Source organism: Salmo trutta, chromosome 2, assembly GCF_901001165.1.
Source record: "Salmo trutta chromosome 2, fSalTru1.1, whole genome shotgun sequence".
Taxonomy (NCBI): Eukaryota; Metazoa; Chordata; class Actinopteri; order Salmoniformes; family Salmonidae; genus Salmo; species Salmo trutta.
Genome location: NC_042958.1, coordinates 4290025 through 4311830, shown reverse-complemented (window position 1 = coordinate 4311830; position 21806 = coordinate 4290025). Strand labels below are relative to the sequence as shown.

Below are 21806 nucleotides of genomic sequence, written 5' to 3'. Positions count from 1 at the left end.
TTCTCTCTCTCTCTCTCTCTCTCTCTCTCTCTCTCTCTCTCTCTCTCCTCCTCTCTCTCTCTCTCTCTCTCTCTCTCTCTCTCTCTCTCTCTCTCTCTCTCTCACCAACCCTCTCTTTCCCTCCTTCCCTTGCTCCTTACTAGGTACCAGCCAAAATCTGTGGACAGCAGGACTTTGATTTTGTCTGTTCTACCTTTTCTAGTGGTACTACTACCCTGGCTGGATGTGGAGAGGTAGAGAGGAACCGTGCTCTGTAACCCAGATACACACAGAGAGAGAGAGAGACAGGGGAAACAAGAGCAACAGAAGCACATGGCAGGAAGCGTAGGGCTGTGCTGACCAATAGGAACGCAGGTTACTATGAACATAGAGCCGTGTTCAGCGAGAAGTGGGTCGTATTCATTAGTGCACACTGTAGCAAACATGTTTTGAAACAGGAAACCTGGCGTTTCTGATTGGACAGGTACCCAATCTACCACTGCTTATTTACCCACCATTCATGTCCAATCACCATCAACAAACCTCATACTCATCATCACACCAGCATCTGCATGTGTGAAAACGGCAAGATTCTACATTCTGAAGTTAAAACACCAAAGTTAACAGAAAATAGTTAAGATTGAAAAAGTCTTAATACAAAATAAAGAGAGAGTCACATGATCCTCCAGCCACTCACCTGTTCAGCGCGGTCATATCCTGAATCCTGTTTCTCGGTCTTCACCTCCCCTCCTGCTCCCTCCATCTTCGCCTGCCTCGCCTTCATCCCAATCTCCTCTTTATCCAGCAGATATCTCAGCAGGGCGTTGTCCTTCTTATTGGGGCTCAGGGGCTCCTGTTTGGGGGTGAGGTTCCCGTCCGTACCACCCCCACCTTGCTCCCCCAGCTCTCTGCCCGTGGCCTCAGCGGTGAGCTTCGCCAGGTCGACAGGAGAGGTGCTGTTCTGGAGCAGCCTGTGAAGTATCTTGTGTTTATCCTTTAGGGAGGTGGCGTGGCCCCCTGGAGCCCCTGGACCGTAAGGGCCCCCCAGCCCTGACGAGGGGTCCTTGGAGTCCCCTCCTCCGTTGGGGGACAAAGGGGTGTCGAGGGGTTGGGACTTGGTGGTGAGAAGCTGGAGGAGTTTGGTGTGGCCCTTGTTGTCACAGCGTTGACTACGGCTCTGTGCGTCGGGGCCACCTTCGAGGCCATCCCTCTCCTCTGTGATGTCGGCGTGGTTACCGCTGCGACCGTTCCCGTCCGAATGTCTCTGGTCATACTGTCCGCTCTGACCATGTTCCTGCTCTCCGTGAGCGCCCAAAGAGTCCCCATTTCCGTTACCGCCGCCAAGCTTCGACATCGTGTGAGGGTTGACTCCTGATCCCATCAGCTTCCTGTCAGGTGATCCCATCAGCTTCCTGTCAGGTGATCCCAGGCCGTGTGTTTGAGGATGCTGGCCCCCGACGCCGTGAGGGTGTGTGTGTCCACCACTGCCGTGTCTGACCCCGTGACACTCACTCAGAGCCTGCAGGGCCGACAGAGAACTACTGCCGTAGCTGTGGCTGTTAGCCACAGGACCGCTACCTCCACTCCCGACCCCTGTTCCAGACCCACACATCCCCGCAGGGGAGGGCGAGTGCAGGCTTGGGGTCAAGCGAGGGCTCCCTGCCATCCCTGGACTCGCCCGGTGCCTAGGGGACAACATAGAAATCTGTTGCCCCGGATGGGCCCCTCCGGCTGGGCTAGGGCTACCTCGAGACGGGCTGCTCACCCTCCAATTAGCCCCTTGCTGGTTAGGATGGACGGGGAGGTTCATGCCCATGCCTCCCTGTAACCCTCCGGGGTGGCCCACGGGCTGGGGAGGGCAGCCGTAGTGGTAGTCCTGTATGTGTTCCGACCCTGACCCCATGGGTCCGAGCCCTGGTTCTCTGGACCCTGGCCCCATGGGTCCGAGCCCTGGTTCTCTGGACCCTGGCCCCATGGGTCCGAGCCCTGGTTCTCTGGCCCCTGGCCCCATGGGTCCGAGCCCTGGTTCTCTGGACCCTGGCCCCATGGGTCCAAGCCCTGGTTCTCTGGACCCTGGACTTCCATGAAGAGGGGAATAGAACGTGCTGTTGGAGCTGATTGTAGTGTCCTGTCCCTGGGGGCCCAGACCAGAGAGGGTCCCCTGGGTTGGAGGGGTTATGGAGGGGTTGGGGCTGATCCCTGGCCCCTGCTGCTGTCCACCGGGCCCCATGTCTTGACCCGGTCCCAGATCATACCTGGATTGTTCCCTGGGAATGATGCAGGAGGAAACAGTGATAGTTAGAAACATAGAGCAGTAACTACTACTACACAAACTGGGAATCTTCTGCCAACAAAGTTTATCCTCCTGCCACAATTACTGACGCATCACACACACACACACACACACACACACACACACACACACACACACACACACACACACACACACACACACACACACACACACACACACACTCGCTCGCACGCACACGCGCACACGCGCACGCACGCTCTGGGCAACAGTAGTGCCACTATATAGGGTTGGTTAACTTGCTCAGCCTTTTGTAGGCCCGCAGGTCAATTTCCAAAACCGGGGCCCCCGACCCAAACAACTCAGTCGAGGTCTTAACTTACTGTTGAGTTAGAATGTCCGTCACCGACCAGGGGCGGTTCTGGGAGGGGGCCAGGGGGGGCCAGTGCCCCTGTGACAACAATTTTGGACCCCCTTGTGACCCCCTAAATGTGGAGTATGAAATAATTTTTACATTACACATTTTTGCTATGGTTCTTTTTTTACATCCGTTATTAGACAGTGGCAACGATGATGATTATGAACATGGTCTTTTGCCTGCTAATGCAGTGAAGAAAACGATATGACAACAATAACGTCTAATGTAACTGGCCCCTCTAACAGTACAACTGGCCCCAGCTTGGCCCCCCCCCCCCAGTTGAAATGGTCTAGAACCACCACTGGTCATTGACAGTCACTCAATTAGCTCACGTCAGCTAACACTTGTTTAGATTGGCGAGTTAGTCTAGCCAGTTACCTAAACTTGTAGTAATCATGGCTGAACACTGACCGAGCACACAGGGCAAGTGCCCAGGGGCCCCGAACTCCAGGGGGCCCCCATTGATGTTGTTAGTCACTCTCACTCAGATATCAAATGAACACGGCATAAGTCATGTGTAGATATGCAGGAAATTAGCTTTAAAAAGGGCAACATTTTCTCTACGACCCCATGGCAGAATTAGCAGAATGACAAAATGTGTTCTCTCTCCGCCATCAAGACGGAGGACAGTCAAATGTTTTTCCCGCGAGACGGGGGGCCCCACCAAATCTCGCTTATGGCCCAAAAACGTCTAGGGCCGGCCCACACTACTGGTACAATGCATTTAGTGAAGTAATTTAACTGCGCAAATGGGTTGACTGCATTTGTGGGTCCGTATACATACTGCTGCCCCTCATGATGAGTTCATACTGCTGCCCCTCATGATGAGTTCATACTGCTGCCCCTCATGATGAGTTCATACTGCTGCCCCTCATGATGAGTTCATACTGCTGCCCCTCATGATGAGTTCATACTGCTGCCCTCATGATGAGTTCATACTGGCTGCCTCCTGAGTCATACTGCTGCCCCCATGAGAGTTCATACTGACTGCCCTCATGATGAGTTCATACTGTCTGCCCCCTCATGATGAGTTCATACTGCTGCCCCTCATGATGAGTTTCATACTGCCTGCCCCTCATGTGATGAGTTCATACTGCTGCCCCTCATGATGAGTTCATACTGCTGCCCCATCATGATGAGTTCATACTGCCTGCCCCTCATGATGAAGTTCATACTGCATGCCCCTCCATGATGAGTTCATACTGCTGCCCCTCATGATGAGTTCATACTGCTGCCCCCTCATGATGAGTTCAGTACTGCCTGCCCCTCATGATGAGTTCATACTGCTGCCCCTCATGATGAGTTCATACTGCTGCCCCTCATGATGAGTTGCAATACTGCTGCCCCCTCATGAGAGTTCATACTGCTGCCCCCTCATGATGAGTCATACTGCTGCCCCTCACTGATGAGTTCATACTGCTGCCCCTCATGATGGAGTCATACTGATGCCCCTCATGATTGAGTTCATACTGCTGCCCCCTCATGATGAGTTCATACTGCTGCCCCTCATGATGAGTCATACTGCTCCCCTCATGATGAGTTCAGTACTGCTGCCCCTCATGATGAGTTCATACTGCTGCCCCTCATGATGAGTTCATACTGCTGCCCCTCATGATGAGTTCATACTGCTGCCCCTCATGATGAGTTCATACTGCTGCCCCTCATGATGAGTTCATACTGCTGCCCCTCATGATGAGTTCATACTGCTGCCCCTCATGATGAGTTCATACTGCTGCCCCTCATGATGAGTTCATACTGCTGCCCCTCATGATGAGTTCATACTGCTGCCCCTCATGATGAGTTCAGATTGTTATTTGGCCCCCACCCCCGTCAAAGTCGCCATTTGGGACGTGACCCAGACAGGTCCCCCACAGAGAGACAGACAGGTCCCCACAGAGAGACAGACAGGTCCCCACAGAGAGACAGACAGGTCCCCACAGAGAGACAGACAGGTCCCCACAGAGTGACAGACAGGTCCCCACAGAGAGACAGACAGGTCCCCACAGAGAGACAAACAGGTCCCCACAGAGAGACAGACAGGTCCCCACAGAGAGACAGACAGGTCCCCACAGAGAAACAGACAGGTCCCCACAGAGAGACAGACAGGTCCCCACAGAGTGAAGCCATGCAGGTGCAGCTCACACACAACATAAGTTGACTATGGATATGAGGCCATTGAGAAGGGCATCGGAGCACCAACATGCAAGAACAGGTCCACGCTCACTCACACACTCTCTCACACCACACACCCCTGAACCCCCTAACGTAAACCACTCTAGTTACACCCTGAAAACCCCTAATGTAAACCACTCTGGTTACACCCTGAAACCCCTAATGTAAACCACTCTAGTTACACCCTGAACCCCCTAACGTAAACCACTCTAGTTACACCCTGAAAACCCCTAATGTAAACCACTCTGGTTACACCCTGAAACCTCTAATGTAAACCACTCTAGTTACACCCTGAAACCCTAATGTAAACCACTCTAGTTACACCCTGAAACCCTAATGTAAACCACTCTGGTTACACCCTGAAACCCCTAATGTAAACCACTCTAGTTACACCCTGAAACCCCTAATGTAAACCACTCTAGTTACACCCTGAAACCCCTAATGTAAACCACTCTGGTTACACCCTGAAACCCCTAATGTAAACCACTCTAGTTACACCCTGAAACCCCTAATGTAAACCACTCTAGTTACACCCTGAAACCCCTAATGTAAACCACTCTAGTTACACCCTGAAACCCCTAATGTAAACCACTCTAGTTACACCCTGAAACCCCTAATGTAAACCACTCTAGTTACACCCTGAAACCCCTAATGTAAACCACTCTGGTTACACCCTGAAACCCCTAATGTAAACCACTCTAGTTACACCCTGAACCCCCTAATGTAAACCACTCTAGTTACACCCTGAAACCCCTAATGTAAACCACTCTAGTTACACCCTGAAACCCCTAATGTAAACCACTCTAGTTACACCCTGAAACCCCTAATGTAAACCACTCTGGTTACACCCTGAAACCCCGAATGTAAACCACGCTCTGGGTCAGGGGTTAGGGAACGTACCTCTGTAGCAGGTGTAGAGACATGTAGAGCTGGGGTTAGGGGTCAGGGGTTAGGGTTCGTACCTCTGTAGCAGGTGTAGAGACATGTAGAGCTGAGGTTAGGGGTTAGGGGTCAGGGTTCGTACCTCTGTAGCAGGTGTAGAGACATGTAGAGCTGAGGTTAGGGGTTAGGGGTCAGGGGTTAGGGTTCGTACCTCTGTAGCAGGTGTAGAGACATGTAGAGCTGGGGTTAGGGGTTAGGGGTCAGGGGTCAGGGTTCGTACCTCTGTAGCAGGTGTAGAGACATGTAGAGCTGGGGTTAGGAGTTAGGGGTTAGGGGTCAGGGTTCGTACCTCTGTAGCAGGTGTAGAGACATGTAGAGCTGAGGTTAGGGGTTAGGGGTCAGGGGTCAGGGTTTGTACCTCTGTAGCAGGTGTAGAGACATGTAGAGCTGGGGTTCGTTCGTGGCAGGGGAGCGGACCAGCTTGCTCTTGGTGTGAGCCGACACGATGGTCCCGTCTGACAGTGAGAACCTATAGATGGGGCTGAACGCCTGTCCGTGATGCAACACTGGATGGAAAGAGACGCACACGGGGAAGGACCTACTGTATTAATAAAAAGAAAATCTGGGATTCAAAACGACAACAAAGCAGTCACCCCATCACATTTCTTTGGTAAACAGCTGAGTGATGGGGCTGGAGAAATGTAACCACTCAAATTCATGGACGGAGCTTTGGATTCAAGGACTAACATGAAGTGTTGTGATTCTCTAAGACGATAAAGACCTCGTCAAGTAGTCTAAGATGATACAGGCCTCGTCTGGTAGTCTAAGGTGATACAGGCCTCGTCAGGTAGTCTAAGATGATACAGGCCTCGTCAGGTAGTCTAAGATGATACAGGCCTCGTCAGGTAGTCTAAGATGATACAGGCCTCGTCAGGTAGTCTAAGATGATACAGGCCTCGTCAGGTAGTCTAAGATGATACAGGCCTCGTCAGGTAGTCTAAGGTGATACAGGCCTCGTCAGGTAAAGGTGATACAGGCCTCGTCTGGTAGTCTAAGATGATACAGGCCTCGTCAGGTAAAGATGATACAGGCCTCGTCAGGTAGTCTAAGATGATACAGGCCTCGTCAGGTAATCTAAGATGATACAGGCCTCGTCAGGTAGTCTAAGATGATACAGGCCTCGTCAGGTAGTCTAAGGTGATACAGGCCTCGCCTGGTAGTCTAAGATGATACAGGCCTCGTCTGGTAGTCTAAGATGATACAGGCCTCGTCAGGTAGTCTAAGGTGATACAGGCCTCGTCAGATAGTCTAAGATGATACAGGCCTCGTCTGGTAAAGGTGATATAGGCCTCGTCAGGTAAAGGTGATACAGGCCTCGTCAGGTAGTCTAAGATGATACAGGCCTCGTCAGGTAAAGGTGATACAGGCCTCGTCTGGTAGTCTAAGGTGATACAGGCCTCGTCTGGTAGTCTAAGGTGATACAGGCCTCGTCTGGTAGTCTAAGATGATACAGGCCTCGTCTGGTAGTCTAAGATGATACAGGCCTCGTCAGGTAGTCTAAGATGATACAGGCCTCGTCTGGTAGTCTAAGATGATACAGGCCTCGTCTGGTAGTCTAAGATGATACAGGCCTCGTCTGGTAGTCTAAGATGATACAGGCCTCGTCAGATAGTCTAAGATGATACAGGCCTCGTCAGGTAGTCTAAGATGATACAGGCCTCGTCAGATAGTCTAAGATGATACAGGCCTCGTCAGATAGTCTAAGATGATACAGGCCTCGTCAGATAGTCTAAGATGATACAGGCCTCGTCAGATAGTCTAAGGTGATACAGGCCTCGTCAGGTAAAGGTGATACAGGCCTCGTCAGGTAGTCTAAGGTGATACAGGCCTCGTCAGGTAAAGGTGATACAGGCCTCGTCAGATAGTCTAAGATGATACAGGCCTCGTCAGATAGTCTAAGATGATACAGGCCTCGTCAGGTAAAGATGATACAGGCCTCGTCAGGTAGTCTAAGATGATACAGGCCTCGTCAGGTAAAGGTGATACAGGCCTCGTCTGGTAGTCTAAGGTGATACAGGCCTCGTCAGGTAGTCTAAGGTGATACAGGCCTCGTCTGGTAGTCTAAGATGATACAAGCCTCGTCAGGTAGTCTAAGATGATACAGGCCTCGTCAGGTAGTCTAAGATGATACAGGCCTCGTCAGGTAGTCTAAGATGATACAGGCCTCGTCAGGTAAAGGTGATATAGGCCTCGTCAGGTAAAGGTGATATAGGCCTCGTCAGGTAGTCTAAGATGATACAGGCCTCGTCTGGTAAAGGTGATATAGGCCTCGTCAGGTAAAGGTGATACAGGCCTCGTCAGGTAGTCTAAGATGATACAGGCCTCGTCTGGTAAAGATGATACAGGCCTCGTCAGGTAGTCTAAGGTGATACAGGCCTCGTCAGGTAGTCTAAGGTGATACAGGCCTCGTCAGGTAGTCTAAGGTGATACAGGCCTCGTCAGGTAGTCTAAGATGATACAGGCCTCGTCTGGTAGTCTAAGATGATACAGGCCTCGTCAGGTAATCTAAGATGATACAGACCTCGTCAGGTAGTCTAAGATGATACAGGCCTCGTCAGATAGTCTAAGATGATACAGGCCTCGTCAGATAGTCTAAGATGATACAGGCCTCGTCTGGTAGTCTAAGATGATACAGGCCTCGTCAGGTAAAGGTGATACAGGCCTCGTCAGGTAAAGGTGATACAGGCCTCGTCAGATAGTCTAAGATGATACAGGCCTCGTCAGATAGTCTAAGATGATACAGGCCTCGTCAGATAGTCTAAGGTGATACAGGCCTCGTCAGATAGTCTAAGGTGATACAGGCCTCGTCAGGTAAAGGTGATACAGGCCTCGTCAGGTAGTCTAAGGTGATACAGGCCTCGTCAGGTAAAGGTGATACAGGCCTCGTCAGATAGTCTAAGATGATACAGGCCTCGTCAGATAGTCTAAGATGATACAGGCCTCGTCAGGTAAAGATGATACAGGCCTCGTCAGGTAAAGATGATACAGGCCTCGTCAGGTAGTCTAAGATGATACAGGCCTCGTCAGGTAAAGGTGATACAGGCCTCGTCTGGTAGTCTAAGGTGATACAGGCCTCGTCAGGTAGTCTAAGGTTATACAGGCCTCGTCTGGTAGTCTAAGATGATACAGGCCTCGTCAGGTAGTCTAAGATGATACAGGCCTTGTCAGGTAGTCTAAGATGATACAGGCCTCGTCAGGTAGTCTAAGATGATACAGGCCTCGTCAGATAGTCTAAGATGATACAGGCCTCGTCTGGTAGTCTAAGATGATACAGGCCTCGTCAGGTAAAGGTGATACAGGCCTCGTCAGGTAGTCTAAGATGATACAGGCCTCGTCTGGAAGTCTAAGATGATACAGGCCTCGTCAGGTAGTCTAAGATGATACAGGCCTCGTCAGATAGTCTAAGATGATACAGGCCTCGTCTGGTAGTCTAAGATGATACAGGCCTCGTCAGGTAAAGGTGATACAGGCCTCGTCAGGTAGTCTAAGATGATACAGGCCTCGTCTGGTAGTCTCACCCTCTTGTTGGTGTCTCTTGGCGAAGGACATCTCTCCGTCGTTCTGTAGGTGAAACCTCTGGATGCTTGTCCTCACCAGGTCTTCCCAGCCAGGCTTCATAGAGGCTCTCAGAAGACTGGTGTCTAGTGACGTGATCTTACCTAGGGACACAGCGGAGATAGAGAGTCAGGCTACTGATCACAAATACTCACACGCACGAGGTCAAGTTATTGAGCTTACATGCACGCACGCACGCACACACACACACACACACACACACACACACACACACACACACACACAACCTGTCCATCTGTTTTACACACTCAGGAGACCTCCTCTCTGTCGTTCACACACGCTGTTCTGTCAGTGTGCAGTATAAATGGACGGAGGATTAAGCATAGCTGTCAGGTAGACTGCAGGGTGAGTGACAGCTCGGACTAAAGAGCAGGTACGGTGCCAGGACAGCACTACACCCGGGGTCACTGGTTGGGTAACGGCAAGGCTTTGGGCCGGCATTCAGACCACTCTCTACCATAGTTCTCTCTTCACAGTGAGAAAAGTTCCTTTGTCACTGGAAACCTCATTTAAAGACTTAATGTAATTGGATACAATCTGTCTGGTCATACCGGTCTGGCTGTGTGATTGGTTAGGGTGTTGCTGGTCATTTATAGATTGTTTTCCGATTGGTTAAGATCTGTCTGGTGGACAGCATTGGTCATTATTCAGGCCGTGTGATTGGTTATTGGCAGCCTGGTGGTATGATTCAGTGGATGTGATTGGTTAATGTCTGGTCCGGCGGTATGATCCTTGCCGTGTGATTGTTTATGCCAGGTCAGGTGGTAGGATTTTAGTGCTGTGATTGGTTACCTTGCAGGTCCTGGCGGGTGGTGAAGCTCTCGTGCGCGGGAAGAATTGGCCTCGCCTTCATGGGCATCCTGCGTGCCACACAGATCAGACATGACTGGAAGTCTAGAAGGAGGGGGAGAGGTGGGAGGGGGAGGGAGAAAGGGGGAGAGAGAGGGGAGGGAGGGGGAGAGGGAGAGAGGTGGAGGGGGAGAACAGGGGGAGGGGGAGAGAGAGAGGTGGGAGGGAGAGATATCAAGGGGAGGGGAAGAGAGAGAGAGGTGGGAGGGGAAGAGAGAGAAAGGGGGAGAGAGAGAGGTGGAGGGAGGGAGGGAGGGAGGGAGAAAGAGAGAGGTGGGAGAAAGAGAGAGGTGGGAGAGAGAGAGGTGGGAGGGGGAGAGAGGTGGAGGGGGAGAACAGGGGGAGGGGGAGAGAGAGAGGTGGGAGGGGGAGATATCAAGGGGAGGGGAAGAGAGAGAGGTGGGAGGGGGAGAGAGAAAAAGGGGGAGAGAGAGAGGTGGAGGGTGGGAGGGAGAAAGACAGAGGTGGGAGGGGGAGAGGGAGAAAGGGGGAGAGGAGAGGTGGAGGGAGGGTGGGAGGGAGAAAGAGAGAGGTGGGAGGGGGAGAGGGAGAAAGGGGGAGGGAGGGAGGGAGGGAGGGAGGGAGAGAGAGGGAGAAAGACAGAGGTGGGAGGGGGAGAGGGAGAAAGGGGGAGAGGAGAGGTGGAGGGAGGGTGGGAGGGAGAAAGAGAGAGAGGGGGAGCAAGAAAGAGGGGAGAGAGAAAGAGGGCAGGGAGAGAGAAATTGAAATACGTTTTTTTCCCAGAATGTGTTCTTAATAATCTAGTAGTTATTAATGACTGTGGGGCGAAGGGCTGTGCTCCTTCACTACAGAAGGAACAGGGTGCCATTTGGGACACAGGCTTGGTACAGCAGGAGGAAGCAGGGGACATGATGACAGTTTAACAGGAGGTAGCAGGGGACATGATGACAGTATAACAGGATGTAGCAGGGACATGATGACAGTATAACAGGATGTAACAGGGGACATGACAGTATAACAGGATGTAACAGGGGACATGATGACAGTATAACAGGATGTAACAGGGGACATGATGACAGTATAACAGGATGTAACAGGGGACATGATGACAGTATAACAGGATGTAGCAGGGGACATGACAGTATAACAGGATGTAACAGGGGACATGATGACAGTATAACAGGATGTAGCAGGGGACATGACAGTATAACAGGATGTAACAGGGGACATGATGACAGTATAACAGGATGTAACAGGGGACATGATGACAGTATAACAGGATGTAACAGGGGACATGATGACAGTATAACAGGATGTAACAGGGGACATGATGACAGTATAACAGGATGTAACAGGGGACATGATGACAGTATAACAGGGGTACATGATACAGTATAACAGGGTGTAGCAGGGGACATGATGACAGTATAACAGGATGTAACAGGGGACATGATGACAGTATAACAGGATGTAACAGGGGACATGATGACAGTATAACAGGATGTAACAGGGGACATGATGACAGTATAACAGGGTGTAGCAGGGGACATGATGACAGTATAACAGGATGTAACCGGGGACATAATGACAGTATAACAGGATGTAACAGGGGACATGATGACAGTATAACAGGATGTAGCAGGGGACATGATGACAGTATAACAGGATGTAACAGGGGACATGATGACAGTATAACAGGATGTAACAGGGGACATGATGACAGTATAACAGGATGTAGCAGGGGACATGACAGTATAACAGGGTGTAGCAGGGGACATGATGACAGTATAACAGGATGTAGCAGGGGACATGATGACAGTATAACAGGATGTAACAGGGGACATGATGACAGTATAACAGGATGTAGCAGGGGACATGATGACAGTATAACAGGATGTAGCAGGGGACATGATGACAGTATAACAGGATGTAACAGGGGACATGATGACAGTATAACAGGGTGTAGCAGGGGACATGATGACAGTATAACAGGATGTAACAGGGGACATGATGACAGTATAACAGGGTGTAGCAGGGGACATGATGACAGTATAACAGGATGTAACAGGGGACATGATGACAGTTATAACAGGGATGTAGCAGGGGACATGATGACAGTATAACAGGATGTAACAGGGGACATGATGACAGTATAACAGGATGTAACAGGGGACATGATGACAGTATAACAGGATGTAACAGGGGACATGATGACAGTATAACAGGATGTAACAGGGGACATGATGACAGTATAACAGGATGTAGCAGGACATGAAAGGGATGTAACAGTGGGAATGACAGTATAACAGGATTAACAGGGGACATGATGACAGTATAACAGGATGTAACAGGGGACATGATGACAGTATAACAGGATGTAACAGGGGACATGATGACAGTATAACAGGATGTAACAGGGGACATGATGACAGTATAACAGGATGTAACAGGGGACATGATGACAGTATAACAGGGTGTAGCAGGGGACATGATGACAGTATAACAGGATGTAACAGGGGACATGATGACAGTATAACAGGATGTAACAGGGGACATGATGACAGTATAACAGGATGTAGCAGGGGACATGATGACAGTATAACAGGATGTAACAGGGGACATGATGACAGTATAACAGGATGTAACAGGGGACATGATGACAGTATAACAGGATGTAGCAGGGGACATGATGACATATAACAGGATGTAGCAGGGGACATGATGACAGTATAACAGGATGTAGCAGGGGACATGATGACAGTATAACAGGATGTAACAGGGGACATGATGACAGTATAACAGGATGTAGCAGGGGACATGATGACAGTAACAGATGTACAGGGGACATGATGACAGTATAACAGGATGTAACAGGGGACATGATGACAGTATAACAGGGTGTAGCAGGGGACATGATGACAGTATAACAGGATGTAACAGGGGACATGATGACAGTATAACAGGGTGTAGCAGGGGACATGATGACAGTATAACAGGATGTAACAGGGGACATGATGACAGTATAACAGGGTGTAGCAGGGGACATGATGACAGTATAACAGGATGTAACAGGGGACATGATGACAGTATAACAGGATGTAACAGGGGACATGATGACAGTATAACAGGATGTAACAGGGGACATGATGACAGTATAACAGGATGTAGCAGGGGACATGATGACAGTATAACAGGGTGTAGCAGGGGACATGATGACAGTATAACAGGATGTAACAGGGGACATGATGACAGTATAACAGGATGTAACAGGGGACATGATGACAGTATAACAGGATGTAACAGGGGACATGATGACAGTATAACAGGATGTAGCAGGGACATGATGACAGTATAACAGGATGTAGCAGGGGACATGATGACAGTATAACAGGATGTAACAGGGGACATGATGACAGTATAACAGGATGTAGCAGGGGACATGATGACAGTATAACAGGATGTAACAGGGGACATGACAGTATAACAGGATGTAACAGGGGACATGATGACAGTATAACAGGATGTAGCAGGGGACATGATGTCTCTCCCCCCTCCCTCCATACCTTCTGCCTCCTCCTTGATGCTCTTGGGTTTACAGTGAATCTCTCTCCCTCTCCCTCCCCCTCTCTCCCTCCTCCCTCCATACCTTCTGCCTCCTCCTTGATGCTCTTGGGTTTACAGTGAATCTCTCTCCCTCTCCCTCCCTCCCTCCCTCCCTCCCTCCCGCCTCCTCCTTGATGCTCTTGGGTTTACAGTGAATCTCTCTCCCTCTCCCCCTCCCTCCCTCCCTCCATACCTTCTGCCTCCTCCTTGATGCTCTTGGGTTCAGAGACAGCGAAACACTGCAAGGTCTCATATGTCTGTTTCTGTCCCTCGTGGTTGTTGGTCTCGTCCTGGTTGTCACTGTGAGGGTTGATCAGCATACGACAGTTAAACGTGTGGCTGCTCCTCCTGGGACCTTCACTGGACCACGGCACCCCGTTGACTACAGGGGAGAGAGAGGGGATGGGAGGACGACAAATTAGTCATATTTAACCAATATTAGCCTATATATGCTTTTGGGTCACTCAAATGAAGATGAAAAAGACACAAAGACAGAGAGAGAGAGAGAGAGAGAGAGAGAGAGAGAGAGAGAGACAGAGACAGAGACAGAGACAGAGACAGAGACAGAGACAGAGACAGAGACAGAGACAGAGACAGAGACAGAGACAGAGACAGAGAGAGAGAGAGAGAGAGAGAGAGAGAGAGAGAGAGAGGGAGAGGAACTATGTGGGTCACTGTGTATTATAACCCGGCTCTGTATTGAGGACCTCGTCAAACCCCTCACTAGCTCTCACACACTCCTGTCTTCATCCAGTATAACCTCCTAGATACAAACTCAATCTGCTTCATGATCTCATTCAGCAGTGTGTGTGGTGTGTGTGTGTGTGGTGCGTGTGCGTGTGTGGTGTGTGTGTGTGGTGCGTGTGTGTGTGTGTGTGTGTGTGGACATTGATAAGCTGTGTATCTGGGCCACAGCACAGTCCTTCTGATGATCATTTTCACTTCCCAGGGTTCTGTGCTCTGTTCTGCCCCGATGGCTTAGAGAGTACAGGGAGACTAGTGACCTCAATCTGATACACAACATGAGTCTGCCGTGCCAAATGGAACCCTATTCCCTAGATAGTGCACTACCCCATAGAGCCCTGGTCAAAAGTAGTGCACTATATAGGGAATAGGGTTCCCTTAAGAACACATCCAGAGACTGAAGAGTATCACTCTGATATGAAGGACTAGAGGGAGAGAGAGAGAGAGAGCAAAGAGAGAGAGAGAGCAGAGAGAGAGAGCAAAGAGAGAGAGAGAGAGCAGAGAGAGAGAGCAAAGAGAGAGAGAGAGAGCAAAGAGAGAGAGCAAAGAGAGAGAGCGAGAGCGAGAGCGAGAGCGAGAGCGAGAGCGAGAGCGAGAGAGAGAGAGAGAGAGAGAGAGAGAGAGAGAGAGAGGAGAGAGAGAGCGCGAGAGAGAGAGAGAGAGAGAGAGAGAGAGAGAGAGAGAGAGGAGTGGTGGTGGTGGGCTGGGAAGGGTGGCTGGCTATTTGAAACACGTGAAAGAAAATAAATGAATGGGCCACAACACAATAAGGAAGTACATTTCAGCTGGTCGTTACGTTATGGGACGTGGAAACTGACAGGACATGATGAAGAAGCATCATCCTCTCCCTCATCCATGACCAGAAATGAGACTGCAGCCAACCACAGCGCACAGAAAAAACACCGGTACAGAGAGGCGGGACACAGCAGACTGACCAACCAGCACTGTCCCTCTCACTTTGTGATTGACAGGTGCCTGTTATATCAATAGACCACTAGAAGACCCATATCGTTTAGCAGAAGAGGAGAGAGGACTAGACAGACTTGGAGAGGTGAGAGGACTAGACAGACCAGGAGAGGAGAGAGGACTAGACAGACCAGGAGAGGAGAGAGGACTAGACAGACCAGGAGAGGAGAGAGGACTAGACAGACCAGGAGAGGAGAGAGGACTGGACAGACCAGGAGAGGAGAGAGGACTAGACAGACCAGGAGAGGAGAGAGGAGTAGACAGACCAGGAGAGGAGAGAGGAGTAGACAGACCAGGAGAGGAGAGAGGACTAGACAGACCAGGAGAGGAGAGAGGACTAGACAGACCAGGAGAGGAGAGAGGACTAGACAGACCAGGAGAGGAGAGAGGACTAGACAGACCAGGAGAGGAGAGAGGACTAGACAGACCAGGAGAGGAGAGAGGACTAGACAGACCAGGAGAGGAGAGAGGAGTAGACAGACCAGGAGAGGAGAGAGGACTAGACAGACCAGGAGAGGAGAGAGGAGTAGACAGACCAGGAGAGGAGAGAGGAGTAGACAGACCAGGAGAGGTGAGAGGACTAGACAGACCAGGAGAGGAGAGAGGACTAGACAGACTTGTCTGACTAGAGAATTGAACATTTAAAATGAAAAGAAGCCAATATTTAATGAAAAGGAGCCAATTAATGAAAAGAAGCCAACTCAATAAATTAAGTTGAATAAGTAAGGAAAACTGCTCTGGACAGCAGCGATGGAGAAATGACAGAGAGACAGATTCTATAGAGGTACACTGTACTGTAGACTGACCCAGCCCTAGGTATACTGTACTGTAGACTGACCCAGCCCTAGGTACACTGTACTGTAGACTGACCCAGCCCTAGGTATACTGTACTGTAGACTGACCCAGCCCTAGGTATACTGTACTGTAGACTGGCCCAGCCCTAGGTACACTTAACTGTAGACTGACCCAGCCCTAGGTACACTGAACTGTAGACTGACCCAGCCCTAGGTACACTGTACTGTAGACTGACCCAGCCCTAGGTACACTGTACTGTAGACTGACCCAGCCCTAGGTACACTGTACTGTAGACTGACCCAGCCCTAGGTATACTGTACTGTAGACTGGCCCAGCCCTAGGTACACTGAACTGTAGACTGACCCAGCCCTAGGTACACTGTACTGTAGACTGACCCAGCCCTAGGTATACTGTACTGTAGACTGACCCAGCCCTAGGTACACTGTAGACTGGCCCAGCCCTAGGTACACTGAACTGTAGACTGACCCAGCCCTAGGTAACCTGTAGACTGACCCAACCCTAGGTATACTGTACTGTAGACTGACCCAGCCCTAGGTACACTGTAGACTGACCCAGCCATAGGTACACTGTACTGTAGACTGACCCAGCCCTAGGTATACTGTAGACTGACCCAGCCCTAGGTATACTGTACTGTAGACTGACCCAGCCCTAGGTACACTGTAGACTGACCCAGCCCTAGGTACACTGTACTGTAGACTGACCCAGCCCTAGGTATACTGTACTGTAGACTGACCCAGCCCTAGGTATACTGTACTGTAGACTGACCCAGCCCTAGGTATACTGTCCTGTAGACTGACCCAGCCCTAGGTATACTGTACTGTAGACTGACCCAGCCCTAGGTATAATGTACTGTAGACTGACCCAGCCCTAGGTATACTGTACTGTAGACTGACCCAGCCCTAGGTACACTGTAGACTGACCCAGCCCTAGGTATACTGTATACTGACCCAGCCCTAGGTACACTGTAGACTGACCCAGCCCTAGGTATACTGTACTGTAGACTGACCCAGCCCTAGGTACACTGTAGACTGACCCAGCCCTAGGTACACTGAACTGTAGACTGACCCAGCCCTAGGTATACTGTACTGTAGACTGACCCAGCCTTAGGTACACTGTAGACTGGCCCAGCCCTAGGTACACTGAACTGTAGACTGACCCAGCCCTAGGTAACCTGTAGACTGACCCAGCCCTAGGTACACTGTACTGTAGACTGACCCAGCCCTAGGTATACTGTAGACTGACCCAGCCCTAGGTACACTGTACTGTAGACTGACCCAGCCCTAGGTATACTGTAGACTGACCCAGCCCTAGGTACACTGTACTGTAGACTGACCCAGCCCTAGGTACACTGTAGACTGACCCAGCCCTAGGTATACTGTAGACTGACCCAGCCCTAGGTACACTGTACTGTAGACTGACCCAGCCCTAGGTACACTGTAGACTGACCCAGCCCTAGGTACACTGAACTGTAGACTGGCCCAGCCCTAGGTAACCTGTAGACTGACCCAGCCCTAGGTACACTGTACTGTAGACTGACCCAGCCCTAGGTACACTGTACTGTAGACTGACCCAGCCCTAGGTATACTGTACTGTAGACTGACCCAGCCCTAGGTACACTGTAGACTGACCCAGCTCTAGGTATACTGTACTGTAGACTGACCCAGCCCTAGGTACACTGTACTGTAGACTGACCCAGCCCTAGGTATACTGTAGACTGACCCAGCCCTAGGTACACTGTACTGTAGACTCACCCAGCCCTAGGTACACTGTACTGTAGACTCACCCAGGCTCTTGGGCAGCAGGTTCTTGATGAACTCAGCGTGGTCTCCTACGTGCAGGACGCTGTAGACGCTGGTGTTCATCAGCTCCTCCTGGTTATACAGCAGGTACTGGGTCACGTTCTCAGACACAAACACTATGTTCCCCTCCATATTCACCACGAAGAAGAACCCATCCAGGGCCTGGAGGGGGAAGACAAACAATATACGGATATTTTATTGTTCACATTGAATGTTTTCTTCAACTTTCTAGTTTTTGAAAATATCTACACGAGACCGAGGGCGAGGGAGAGGTTTGAGTAGAGACTCAAGGAGAGGTTTGAGTAGAGACTCAAGGAGAGGGAGAGGGTTGAGTAGAGAGACTAAAGGAGAGGTTTGAGTAGAGAGACTAAAGGAGAGGGAGAGGTTTGAGTAGAGAGACTAAAGGAGAGGGAGAGGTTTGAGTAGAGAGACTAAAGGAGAGGTTTGAGTAGAGACCAAGGGAGAGGGAGAGGTTTGAGTAGAGACTAAAGGAGAGGGAGAGGTTTGAGTAGAGAGACTAAAGGAGAGGGAGAGGTTTGAGTAGAGAGACTAAAGGAGAGGTTTGAGTAGAGACTCAAGGAGAGGTTTGAGTAGAGAGACTAAAGGAGAGGGAGAGGTTTGAGTAGAGAGACTAAAGGAGAGGTTTGAGTAGAGACTCAAGGAGAGGTTTGAGTAGAGAGACTAAAGGAGAGGTTTGAGTAGAGACTCAAGGAGAGGTTTGAGTAGAGACTCAAGGAGAGGGAGAGGTTTGAGTAGAGACTCAAGGAGAGGGAGAGGTTTGAGTAGAGACTAAAGGAGAGGTTTGAGTAGAGACTCAAGGAGAGGTTTGAGTAGAGAGACTAAAGGAGAGGTTTGAGTAGAGAGACTAAAGGAGAGGTTTGAGTAGAGAGACTAAAGGAGAGGTTTGAGTAGAGACTCAGGGAGAGGTTTGAGTAGAGAGACTAAAGGAGAGGTTTGAGTAGAGAGACTAAAGGAGAGGTTTGAGTAGAGACTCAAGGAGAGGTTTGAGTAGAGAGACTAAAGGAGAGGTTTGAGTAGAGAGACTAAAGGAGAGGTTTGAGTAGAGACTCAAGGAGAGGTTTGAGTAGAGACTCAAGGAGAGGTTTGAGTAGAGACTAAAGGAGAGGTTTGAGTAGAGACTCAAGGAGAGGTTTGAGTAGAGAGACTAAAGGAGAGGTTTGAGTAGAGAGACTAAAGGAGAGGTTTGAGTAGAGACCAAGGGAGAGGGAGAGGTTTGAGTAGAGAGACTAAAGGAGAGGTTTGAGTAGAGACCAAGGGAGAGGGAGAGGTTTGAGTAGAGAGACTCAAGGAGAGGTTTGAGTAGAGAGACTAAAGGAGAGGTTTGAGTAGAGACTCAAGGAAAGGTTTGAGTAGAGACTCAAGGAGAGGGAGAGGTTTGAGTAGAGAGACTAAAGGAGAATTTTGAGTAGAGAGACTCAAGGAGAGGTTTGAGTAGAGACTCAAGGAGAGGGAGAGGTTTGAGTAGAGACTCAAGGAGAGGGAGAGGTTTGAGTAGAGACTAAAGGAGAGGTTTGAGTAGAGACTCAAGGAGAGGTTTGAGTAGAGAGACTCAAGGAGAGGTTTGAGTAGAGACTCAAGGAGAGGTTTGAGTAGAGACTCAAGGAGAGGTTTGAGTAGAGACTCAAGGAGAGGGAGAGGTTTGAGTAGAGAGACTAAAGGAGAGATTTGAGTAGAGACCAAGGGAGAGGGAGAGGTTTGAGTAGAGACTAAAGGAGAGGGAGAGGTTTGAGTAGAGAGACTAAAGGAGAGGGAGAGGTTTGAGTAGAGAGACTAAAGGAGAGGTTTGAGTAGAGACCAAGGGAGAGGGAGAGGTTTGAGTAGAGACTAAAGGAGAGGGAGAGGTTTGAGTAGAGAGACTAAAGGAGAGGTTTGAGTAGAGAGACTAAAGGAAAGGTTTGAGTAGAGAGACTAAAGGAGAGGGAGAGGTTTGAGTAGAGACTCAAGGAGAGGGAGAGGTTTGAGTAGAGACTAAAGGAGAGGTTTGAGTAGAGACTCAAGGAGAGGTTTGAGTAGAGAGACTAAAGGAGAGGTTTGAGTAGAGAGACTCAAGGAGAGGTTTGAGTAGAGACTCAAGGAGAGGTTTGAGTAGAGACTCAAGGAGAGGTTTGAGTAGAGACTCAAGGAGAGGTTTGAGTAGAGACTCAAGGAGAGGTTTGAGTAGAGAGACTAAAGGAGAGGTTTGAGTAGAGAGACTCAAGGAGAGGTTTGAGTAGAGAGACTAAAGGAGAGGTTTGAGTAGAGACTCAAGGAGAGGTTTGAGTAGAGACTAAAGGAGAGGGAGAGGTTTGAGTAGAGACTCAAGGAGAGGTTTGAGTAGAGACTAAAGGAGAGGTTTGAGTAGAGACTAAAGGAGAGGTTTGAGTAGAGACTCAAGGAGAGGTTTGAGTAGAGACTAAAGGAGAGGTTTGAGTAGAGAGACTCAAGGAGAGGTTTGAGTAGAGACCAAGGGAGAGGGAGAGGTTTGAGTAGAGAGACTAAAGGAGAGGTTTGAGTAGAGACCAAGGGAGAGGGAGAGGTTTGAGTAGAGAGACTAAAGGAGAGGTTTGAGTAGAGACCAAGGGAGAGGGAGAGGTTTGAGTAGAGAGACTCAAGGAGAGGTTTGAGTAGAGAGACTAAAGGAGAGGGAGAGGTTTGAGTAGAGACTAAAGGAGAGGTTTGAGTAGAGACTCAAGGAGAGGTTTGAGTAGAGAGACTAAAGGAGAGGTTTGAGTAGAGAGACTAAAGGAGAGGTTTGAGTAGAGAGACTAAAGGAGAGGTTTGAGTAGAGAGACTAAAGGAGAGGTTTGAGTAGAGAGACTAAAGGAGAGGTTTGAGTAGAGACTCAAGGAGAGGTTTGAGTAGAGACTCAAGGAGAGGTTTGAGTAGAGACTCAAGGAGAGGTTTGAGTAGAGACTCAAGGAGAGGTTTGAGTAGAGACTCAAGGAGAGGTTTGAGTAGAGACTCAAGGAGAGGTTTGAGTAGAGACTCAAGGAGAGGTTTGAGTAGAGAGACTAAAGGAGAGGTTTGAGTAGAGAGACTAAAGGAGAGGTTTGAGTAGAGAGACTAAAGGAGAGGTTTGAGTAGAGACTCAAGGAGAGGTTTGAGTAGAGACCAAGGGAGAGGGAGAGGTTTGAGTAGAGACTCAAGGAGAGGTTTGAGTAGAGACCAAGGGAGAGGGAGAGGTTTGGTCTCCGGATTCAGCAGAGTATTTAAACTAAAAACACATCGTCTGTACCTCAAATGGCACCATATTCCCTTTAAAGTGAACTACATTTGAGCAGGGCCCATAGGCTTTCGTCAAAAGTAGTGCACTACACAGGGGAAAGGGTGTCATTTCAGACATAACCGTCGACGCAATGGATAACTCTAAGAAATAGCCTTTGATCTCGCTAGATGAACAACGGAACGTCACAGGAAATGTACCATTGTACAAAGCAATAACGCTGATAAACCAACACAAATGACCTGCTAATTGTTGTGTTCATAGAAAGCAACAGGGCTGGGAAGGCAGATTAACGATAGCTTTGTTACCAAGGCCTGAGAGTTAATGGACTGTACTGTGTGACAATGGTGGCAGAGGGGGGAAGGAGGGGAGAGAGAGGGGGACAGACAGAGAGACAGAGACACGGAGAGAGAGAGAGAGAGAGAGAGAGAGAGAGAGAGAGAGAGAGAGACACAGATAGAGAGAGACAGCGAGAGAGAGAGAGACAGCGAGAGAGTTGGAGAGAGA

The 21806-nt window shown here is 49.7% G+C and overlaps 1 protein-coding gene across 1 annotated transcript in view; it reads right to left on the bottom strand.

Annotated features, from left to right (window-relative positions):
* Positions 1–652: 652 nt before the first annotated feature.
* Positions 653–21806, bottom strand: part of LOC115148640 (nuclear receptor coactivator 2-like) — a 125454-nt gene continuing 104300 nt past the window's right edge. The window contains exons 5-10 of the mRNA XM_029690718.1: positions 18061–18238; positions 13945–14133; positions 10131–10232; positions 9281–9421; positions 6121–6268; positions 653–2246 (exon numbers count right to left, since the gene is read on the bottom strand). Of these exons, the coding sequence (XP_029546578.1) occupies positions 653–2246; positions 6121–6268; positions 9281–9421; positions 10131–10232; positions 13945–14133; positions 18061–18238 (2352 nt within the window). The remainder of the gene's footprint in view (positions 2247–6120; positions 6269–9280; positions 9422–10130; positions 10233–13944; positions 14134–18060; positions 18239–21806) is intronic.